At 44.0% G+C, this 10561-nt stretch overlaps 1 protein-coding gene across 1 annotated transcript in view; it reads right to left on the reverse strand.

The window, feature by feature from the left end:
• The window catches only part of eif2s3 (eukaryotic translation initiation factor 2, subunit 3 gamma), a 58395-nt gene extending 48251 nt beyond the window's left edge, over positions 1-10144 (reverse strand). Inside the window, exons 1-3 of the mRNA XM_086006575.1 lie at positions 9995-10144; positions 2083-2146; positions 127-254 (exon numbers count right to left, since the gene is read on the reverse strand). Coding sequence (XP_085862701.1) covers positions 127-254; positions 2083-2146; positions 9995-10063 — 261 coding nt within the window. The 5' untranslated portion in view covers positions 10064-10144. The remainder of the gene's footprint in view (positions 1-126; positions 255-2082; positions 2147-9994) is intronic.
• Between the last annotated feature and the right edge of the window lie 417 nt (positions 10145-10561).

A 10561-nucleotide genomic window follows, 5' to 3' on the forward strand; every position in this document is an offset into this window, starting at 1 on the left:
ATTATATTGAAGTACAGCACAAATAAAATGTAATAAAAACAGAATTTAAATCAAATATTTAAATGAACATGAACTACAAAGGCAGAAATGTTATGTACTGCGCTTCATTCCTATAGATATTTTTACCTTTGCGTTGGCATATCCCAGCTTGATAGTGATATTTCTTTCTAGCTCATTTTTAAATCGGACAGTCTGAACACCAGAAATAGCTTTAACTACGGTGGACTTTCCATGGGCTACGTGACCAATTGTACCTAAAGAAAAACATTTAGTTGGAACACAAGTTAAGCTACTGCATGGTTTATGTGCACAACTTATGCTCTCAAAATCTGGACTCAACTTGGTCAAAAACAATAAACTCTAAATTATTCTTTCTGATTAACTGAGCAACCAAACACGAAACCCAGTAATAGAACTCTTCCCTTCTATTTACTGTGCCCATTTTCCTATGCCTATTTGTAAAGTGCTGTGGAATATTCATTTCATTAAATGTTCTTTATAACTTCAAGTTGACAAATTTCAGATGCCACGGAATCTTAATGAGGATTCACACTTTTAAACCCCCATGTGAGGAGCTCTTTATCGTAGTTAGTTTTTCTGATGGGGGGGTTTCCCAGGTGCAACCTACATCATTCTCACCTTGTGTCCACCTCCTAGTACTATAGAGGCTGTCTGTCAAGTTAGCCATAGAGTGATGCAGTGCAACAAAGAGAAAAGCAATCGGACAGCCATACTGCAAAACAGCTAAAGTTACAGATAAAGCAGGAGTCTACTTGCTACTACTAATGCATTTTCCAGTTCATATGACACAAATATTCACAAAGTTTATGGCCTTGCATGTCTCTGAACCAACATAATTTCCCCCTTTGGCTTATCACTCCAATTGTCCTACCATGGAATTGTAACACTATCAATGGCTCCTCCACTCAACCAGAACTTGCAATGATGGAAGTTGCCAACTTGTTAGCCAACTTCCACTATGTTTCTTGGAGCAACTTATTACAACTGAAAAGATACAATCACAGAAATGTTTTAGGTTTGCAATCGGCAATTACAAATGGTGCTAAGACTATATGTGAAAATTTATTTTTTCCCTATGGGAAAAATATTCTGAGTTAGGATATTTATAATTTTAGGCTATCTATTGCAATGACATGCAATTTATAGAATCATAGAATGGTTACAGCACAGAAGACGGCCATTTGGCCCGTCGAGCCCGTGCCGGCTCTCTGCAAGAGCACTTCAGCTAGTCCCACTCCCTGCCCTTTCCCCGTAGCCCTGCAAATTTTTTCCTTCTTTATAGATGGACAGATAACACCTTAAGGAAAGTCCTAAACCAAATACTGTAAGTGAAACAAAAGCAGTGATCAGACTCAATTTTATTTTGATCTATTGTAAGGAATCCACATTTAAACATCCAAATGCAAAGATATTTGTGCTTTAAATATGAATTTAATTATACACATTTAAAGTTCCATGATTGAAAGTTACAAATTTTTCCAAAAATGTTATGAAGGAGTCAAATGGGACTGGGTGGCAGTGTTAGGTTAGCATTATTCTTTCACTTCTGTGTTCAAATGTTGCCCAAACTGAGGGGATGAAATTCTGCTGGTGGAAATGAGGTTTGGTACAGATTCACAGCGTAACACTCAAAAATTGTCAATCTCAATTAGATAGCATAAACACATGTGGAAAATGGGAATATTCATACTATATAATTAACAAGAAAGTAATTAGCATGCCTTTTGAAACTTTCCAGGTACAATTTTTAACGTAACAAGTCTCATCAACATAATTGCCATCACAAATCCTTAATCTGCAAAAGTTTTTTTTACATCCATTAAGCCACTTCAAACACAGGCACTTAGACATTTGACTAGACAGAATTTTTTTAATTGCCTTAATTGGCATAAAATTTAGCTTTATAATTTCAATTTACAGAAAATGTTTACACTATCCTATTTTTTTTTTTTTTTTAAAACACGTAACTCCAACACCTTAGCTCCAAAACAGACATCCAACTCCAATAGAAAATGAACATTCATGTAACTGAGTATAGGCCACAAGGATTTAATAACTCACCTATATTGATGGTAGCTTGCCTGCTAATGACTTCAGGAGAAAGGGGTGTTAACTTGGTAACATCCTGTAAAACAGAAGCACTGGATCACATACCATTAAACACTATACAATTCAAACTTTTGTTAGGCTTGTAAATTATTCAGATATTTTGAGTGGACAAATATTGGGCATCAGCATCAAACAAGGCAAAAAACATTTTTTTATAACGTCTTTATCATTTTGTATTCATATTGCGTCCCTCTTGCTGAGGAGCCCAATTCTCAAAGTATCAGTCCCGCTCTATGCTTTCAACAGCCAGCATTAGTAAAACACAAAGATCGCTCATTTCCCCCTCCCTTTGTCTTCCTCAAACAAAATCTGGAAAAAATTGTAATTCCGCTTTGGGATTCCAACTTTACAGTACAAAGCTCTAGCATTGCTGCTACCAGGTTTGGTGATATTCCTGACTTATTCTCCCTTGCTAGACACTTCGCAATTTGCAGCTGGTTCCTTTCCTACCATCTTGGATCCTTCCAAACTCTTTTTTCTTCCTCCTCTATTTACATGAGTTTTTTTCCACAATTCACCAATGCTTCCAATTATCTCCAACAACAGCTAAGTATAGATGGTCACTGGATTATAAATTCGCAAATTATAATTTCACAATGAATATGCACACCAACAAATTTACAAAAGGCAAGAATCTGTATTAATCCTGAAACCAACTCCGTAACTGACTTGTCGAACTGGAGTAGGAGAACGCTACATTCCTCCGACCCTGGTCTCGTACATTCCATACTCCCTTCGCCCCAACATTGGTGGCTGTGCATCCAAACGTCTCGGTCCCGCACTCTGGAATTTCCTCTCTGTCGCCCTCTCCTCCTTAAAACCCACTTCTTTGACCAAGCTTTTGTCACCCCTCCTAATATCTTTCTTTGACTCACATCCATTTTTGTCGATTACGCATCTGCAAAGCACCTTGGAATGGTTTTCTACTTTAAAGGCGCTATATAAAATCGAAATTTTTATTGTTGTTTTTATCCACTGGCTAGTAATTCCTCAACCCCACTTGTCTCACCTCGTCAGATAGTCAAAATTTTAATTTTTTCTGGAATCTTGAGCGACCTTTTGCGTATCTCTCCCTTATTTAGATTTGTTGTGCGCTGCTTCCGCAGGCCTGCCGAGCTCCATGGTGTCACGGATTTTACAATAGAGTGCAACCTCACAGAAGAGGCACTTGATCAGTCAGCAGGTTCATGAACCGACAATTTTGAGAGTTTCACTATAGTATTCAAAAATGTCAACATGCCAACCCCCAGGCAGCGGTCGGTAGTGGAGAGTCATTTTCTTGTGGATCTCCCAATTTTCCGTCAAACAATTACCTCCCTAAATTATCTGCTAAACATATGGAGAGTTCAGTGCATCAGCAAGCTCAAGGAACAGCACCTCATCTGGCTACTGAGCACTTTGCAGCCACCTGGCCTTAATAATGACTTTGAAGCTTAATCACAGGACCCTTTTCTCTCTGCCAGCAGGTACTGGTAAGGCAGGATGGGCGTACTTCCACTTCCGGGATAGCGGCGAGAGTGGGTCGGTGCTTAGGCTGGGAATCCCCCATTGGTACACCGTTGGCGGTGTGGTCTGCAACCCTGGTGTCGACCTGTCCATTTCTGCCACGAGACTCCTGGAATCTACTATGCTTTGCCAGGTTTTCATGCTCCCCCTCTCCCAACTGCTTCAACTGGTCCCTACCACTTAAAAAGTCTGTTTAAAATGGACAGTCACTTATAAATCAGCCACAAAACGATATCCATTAACAGTCAGTTTCGAAGTTGCCTGTTATAGTGTCTTATGTGCTCCGTTTATTTTGGGGAGAAATAAACTATGTCCATCAGTTTCCAGAATCATCCCTTGTGATATTGTAGGAGTGAAGTGCACATGAAAAACTGATGTGTTTTAAAATATATTTATATTTAACAAAAACAGTTCATGCACAATAATCCCAGCAGCCGAAATTAAATGCCCTAATTGGGTGTTTGGGTTGTTTAACTGAATGACGGGTTCTGCTCTGTGCCTCCAGTTTCTGAACCACAGCCAGGGTGAGGTTGACGCTGCAGAGTTCTGGTCCTTGGTCGGGTCTAGGGTCTGGCAGTAAGGACGTTTGTTCAGGTAACTGCGGATGCTGATGAGCGACGAGAACGTTCTTGTTATAACACGTGCACAAGTGAATTCCTGATCCTGCCCATAAAATGCAGCACAATTCAATTCCCAGAAGAGCAGGAGCGGCAGATAGGAACCAAGAGCAGCAGTGAAGGACAAATCAGGAAAAACAACAGAATGAAATTCGAGTAAGTGATATTTTCCTGGGTTCCACAATAAAAACAAAGCCACAACTTATACCACATTATACCAGCCATCATGGAGTAATGGGCAAATCACATTCGCATGAACTTGTCCGCTAAAAGCGGTGCGGACTGCATCACACATTCTCTGGGTCTCGTATGTTATTTCTCTAATTTTTCTCATCCCGTCTCCTTTTGTCGGATACCATTATCACTTGTCAATTAGCCACCACCTGTTTTCCTCCGAATCGGGAAAGGATGAGCAGGTTGGGTCTCGCAAGAAGGCGGAGAGGTTTTTAAAATGATGAAAGGTTTTGATAGAGTAGACATAGGGGGAATGTTTTCACTTGTGTGGAAGAGAAAAACTAGAGGCAATTAATATAAGATAGTCACCAAGAAATCAATTAGGAAATTCAGAAGAAACTTCTTTACCCAGAGAGTGGTGAGAATGTGGAACTCACTACCACGGGAGTGGCTGAGGCAAACAGTATAGATGCATTTAAGAGGAGGCTAGATAAGCATGAGGGAGAAGGGAATAGAGGGTTATGCTGATAGATTTAGATGAGGAAGGATGGGAGGAGGCTCGAGTGGAGCATAAATGCCAGCACGGACTGGTTGGTCCGAATGGCCTGTTTCTGTGCTGTATATCCTATGTAACCACTTTACAACTCATTCTACTTCTTTTCTTGTGTACTTGCTTCTTCCTCCCCTTTTCCTCGCTTTGTTCCTTTTTATAAGTTGTTCTTCTGTAAGATCTTCCAGTTCTGATGAAGGATTATGCCTGAAACATCAACATTTTCTGTTTTGTTTCAGTATACTTGAGATTTATATATTTTATCTCTCCCCTCTATAAAGGACACGTTCCATGTTAAAGATAATATATAAATGAAAGTTGTTTACTAGATTATGCAAATGCACAGAACTATCCTGCACCCCGCCCCCAACGGATATCTGATGGGCTTACACGAGGACCAGGATAACGCCACAGCACACGCTTTGTAAACAATTTCCCTGGACCTTAAAGAGAAAAGCAGAATATATTCAGGAATGCAGCTACCAGCATGTCTACACCCACACATACAAGTGACTGATACGGATATTCAACAGTGAGCCTCATATTGCCGAAGTGGCTTATTCTGCTGGCTCTCTCAGTGTTGACTCAGTGAATAGGAGAGATTACTGGACAAAGACCAAACTATAAGAGACAAGTAGGAAGGTGATGGAAGCGCAAAATGAACTTCAACCTTACTTCAAATCTCGCCAGGCCTTGCCCGACTACTTAAGGGATCTCCAGCTTTAAGTCCTCGTATGCAACCTCTGACACCAGTTTATTCAGTTATCCACTCCCTCTCCTCCATCATTGGTGGTCCGCCAATCCTCTGCCCTCGACTTCATTCCCTGGATCCCTCCGTTTTGCTATTTTCCAAAACAACTTCTTCATCAGTGCTTCAAGCATGATTCCCAAACTTTTTGTTTTTTCCTTTTCCCCTCGTGCTTGGCATCCACTTTATTGCTCTGGCCTGTAAGTGCTGAGATCTTTCTATGTATGAATTGCAAAAGAAACGTAGAAATATTTCACATTAGCAGCATCTTCATGGGTTCAACTGGACATCTTGCTTTTAAAAAAAAATCATGCTCAGGATGTGGGCATCACTGGCAAGGCTAGCATTTATTGCCCACCCCTAACTGCCCTTGAGAAGGTGGTGGTGAGCTGCCTTCTTGAACCGCTGCAGTCCTCGTGGTGAAGGTACTCCCACAGTGCTGTTAGGAGGGAGTGCCAGGATTTTGACCCAGCGACAATGAAGGAATGGTGGTATATTTCCAAGTCAGGATGGTGTGTGACTCGGAGGGGAACTTGCAAGTGGTGGTGTTCCCATACACTTGTAGATGGTACACACTGCTGCCATGGTGTGCCGGTGGTGGAGGGAGTGAATGTTTAAGGTGGTGAATGGGGTGCTGATCATGCAGGCTGCTTTGTCCTAGACAGTGTCGAGCTTGTGTTGTTGGAGTTGCACTCATCCAGGCAAGTGGAGAGTATTCCATCACACTCATGACTTGTGCCTTGTAGATGGTGGAAAGACTTTGGGAAGTCAGGTGATGAGTCACTCACCGCAGAATACCCAGTTTCTGACCACCTCTTGTAGCCACAGTATTTATGTGGCTGGTCCAGTTAAGTTTCTGGTCACTGGTGATTTCCCCCCCCCCCCCCCCCAAGGATGTTGATGGTGGGGATTTAGACAATGGTAATGCCGTTGAATGTCATGGGGAGGTGGTTAGATTCTCTCTAGTTGGAGATGGTCATTGCCTGGCACTTGTGTGGCACGAATGTTACTTGCCACTTATCAGCCCAAGCCTGAATGTTGTCCAGGTCTTGCTACATGCGGGCACGGACTGCTTCATTATCTGAGGAGTTACAAATGGAATTGAACACACTGCAATCATCAGCAAACATCCCCACTTCCTACCTTATGATGGAGGGAAGGTCAATGAAGCAGCTGAAGATGGTTGGGCTGAGGACACTGGCCTGAGGAACCCCTGCAGCGATGTCCTTGGGCTGAGATGCTTGGCCTCCAATAACCACAATTATCTTCCTCCAGCCAGTGGAGCGTTTTCCTCCCGATTCCCATTGACTTCAATTTAACTAGTGCTCCTTGATGCCACATTCAGTCAAATGCTGCCTTAATGTCAAGGGCAGTCACTCTTACCTCCCCTCTGGAATACAGCTTTTTGTCCATGTTTGGACCAAGGGTGTAATGAGGTCTGGAGCTGCGTGGTCCTGGTGTAACCCAAGCTGAGCATCGGTGAGGAGGTTATTGGTGAACCTACTAGAATTAGATCCATCCTTATGAAACTGAAATTGGTATTTGAGATAGCCAATACAAATGTTAGGTAGAATTACTACAGCACACTGAAAGCTGAGTTTGGTGCACTTTGCCAAGTAGGAGTTACACGAGGAGGCTTTTAAAAATTGGCTGTTAAGTGGGGAGAAGGATGTTCTCTAAGTGTATCCAGGAGCTATCAGATGAAATCCTGGCAAAAGTATCAGGAATATGCTTAAAATCAGAATCAGAAAGCCATTTCTGATAAAGTATGTCAGAGGAACATAGTGACAGGAGTAGGCCTTTCAGCTCCTCAAGCCTGTTCTGCTATTCTATTAGATCATGGATGACCTCTATTTACCTATCTGCTGATAGCTCGATACCTCTACCTAACAAAAATTTAGCGATCAATATACATAAATCAACTCAGGTTGAAATAAACGAGATAACAACTGTGACGTAATAGTCCCACGCAAAGCTTGGGAGAAACATCTGAAATTGAGAAAATGCTTCAACACCTGGCAACTGCAGGTTCCATAAATATGTTGCCCTCTTTTCTAAATTGTGAGAGCTATTTAACATTCACCTACAGCAGCATTTACTGAACATTCAAAGGCGGCCAGCAATTCACTTTGTCAGGTTCAATATCTGATCAAACACAACACTAGAACAAATGTAGAACTCAATGATACAGCGCCGAAGGAGGCCATTCAGCCCATCATGCCTGTGTTAGCTCTTTGGTAGAGCTTTCCAATTAGTCCCATTCGCCTACTCTTTCCCCATAGCCCTGTGACTTTTTTCCCTTCAAATATTTATCCAATTCTCTTTTGAAAGTTACTATTTAATCATCTTCCACCATCCTTTCAGGCAGTGCAATCCAGATCACAACTCGCTGCAGAAAAATTGTTTCCTCATGCTGCTTCGGTTCTTTTGCCAATCAGCTTAAATCAATGTCCTCTGGTCACCAACCCGTCTGGTCACCAACCCGTCTGGTCACCAACCCGTCTGCCACTGGAAACAGTTTCTCCTTATTTACTCTATCAAAACCATTCATGATTTTGACCTCTTAAATGTCATCCTAGCCTTCTCTGCTCTAAGAACAATCTCAGCTTCTCCACGGCCTTGAGATGTTTCCTAAAGTGTGCTGCCCAAAATTGAACACAATACTCTAGCTGAGGCCTAACCAGTGTTTCGTAAAGGTTTAGCATAATTCCTTTGCTTTTGTACTCTATGCCTCTCTTAATAAAGCCAAGGATCCCATATGCTTTTCTAATAGCCTTCTCAACGTTTCCTGCCACCGTCAAAGATTTGTGCACGTACACCGCCAGGTCTCTCTGTTCCTGCACCCACTTTAAAATTGTACCATTTATTGCTTCTCCCCATCGGGCAGCACGGTGGCATAGTGGTTAGCACTGTTGCCTCACAGCGCCAGGGACCCGGGTTCGAATCTGGCCTCGGGTGAATGTCTGTGTGGAGTTTGCACATTCTCCCCATGTTTGCGTGGGTTTCCTCCCACAGTCCAAAGATGTGCGGGTTAGGTTGATTGGCTATGATAAATTGACCCTTAGTGTTCGGGGGATTAAATACGTGGGGATAGGGTGGGATATGTGTTGGTGTAGGGGTTACGGGGATCGGGTGGGATATGTGTCGGTGCAGGCTCGATGGGCCAAAATGGCCTCTATCTGCACTGTGGGGTTTCTGTGATTCTGTGATTTCTTCCAGACAAAATGCATCACTTCACACTTCTCTGCGTTAAATTTCGTCTGTCATGCGTCTGGCCATTTCACAGCCTGTCCATGTCCTCCTGAAATCTACTACCTCATTGTTTACTACATTTCCAAGTTTCGTGTCATCTGCAAACTTTTGAAATTATGCTCAGTATACCAAAGTCCAAGTCAAAAAGAGTAGCGGTCCTTATACCGACCCCTGGGGAACATCACTATACTTCCCTCCAGTACATAAAACTATTCACCATTACTCTGCTTTCTGTCCCTCAACCAATTTCATATCCATGCTAGCACTGTCCCTTTTATCTTATGGGATTTAATTTTGCTAATTGCGATACAAAGACCCAGCCCTTCCACAGCGCTTAAGTCAAAACCTCACTCATAATTAATTGGCAATTTTGATAACGATTATCGTTTGGTTGGGTCGTGCACTCAATCCATTGTAGGGCCCACAGGTCACAGAAAGCTAGAAAACCCAGTGGGCAGCGCATGGCCACACTCTCTGGGAGAAACATTGTTCCCCGCACAGAAGAATTAGAGAACTAGAAAACTGGGTCCAGGCTCCCAAATGATGAATAACCAGTTGAGTGTGAAGGGGGGAGGCGTCCCTGGGTCTGCATCCAGCAAAAGGCAAATGCCTTCAGGACTGTACCGAGCGAGTGGCCGAGAATCGGAGGGGAATGAGACGGCGTGCGGCGGAGGACGTGTGACCGGGCTGCAGCTCCAGGCTGACCCGGCCCGGCCTCGCCATCAGAACTGCGGCAGGCCTGACAAAAAAAGATGAGAGCGCGTCTCCTCACCGCCGCGGCCTTGTGCAGAGCCACAATCTGCGCCGTGCGCCCCCACACCACCTCATCGCCCCTTCCCCGTGGGGGTTCGGCTCACTTCCCGCCCGCTCCAATCGCTAACCGAGGCGGCGGCGGCCCGGCGTGAGCATGTGCGGCCTCAGGCTCGGAAATGAGGAGGCGGCGGCCACACTGTGCGCGGTGAGGCCACCTGCAGTCGCTGCCCTCCTCCTCTCTCCTTCCCCCCAGCCGGTACTGACCAACGCGCTGAGATCCTGCCTCGCCAGATGAGGCTGCCCCATGGTGAGGCCACTCTCGTCTCCCGTCATCCTGCCGCCCGAGAACCAGCAACCGCCAACTCGCGCCGCTCCCCGCAATGATGCAATCCTCCCAGCGCCAAGGACACCCCAGCGCGCGGCAAGATGGGCCGCGCCAGCCGCAGCGCCCCCCGCAGGCCAGGAAGACTGGACAAGCGCCTTCACACGGCTCGACAAAATTGGAAGAATTTAACACAAAAGCAAAATACAGCGGATGCTGGAATTCTGAAATAAAAACAGAAAATGCTGGAAATACTCAGCAAGTCAGGCAGCATTTGTGATGGAAGGCAGGAGAGATTAAGAGACAACAGGGACAAGTTAAGAAACATCCTATCACAGATCTTCCTTTTGTTCTTCCCTCCCTTTCCCTGCCCCTAAACTTGCTGAAAAACCTGTTACATCTCCAACTTTTTCCAGCTCTGACAAAGGGTCATTGACCTGAAACGTTAACTCTGTTTCTTCCAGAGAGTGGTGAACCTGTGGAATTCTCTACCACAGAAGGCAGTGGAG

The sequence above is a fragment of the Somniosus microcephalus genome, chromosome 14, assembly GCF_052327205.1.
Source record: "Somniosus microcephalus isolate GS21.2 chromosome 14, FLI_Smic_1.0, whole genome shotgun sequence".
Lineage (NCBI taxonomy): Eukaryota > Metazoa > Chordata > Chondrichthyes > Squaliformes > Somniosidae > Somniosus > Somniosus microcephalus.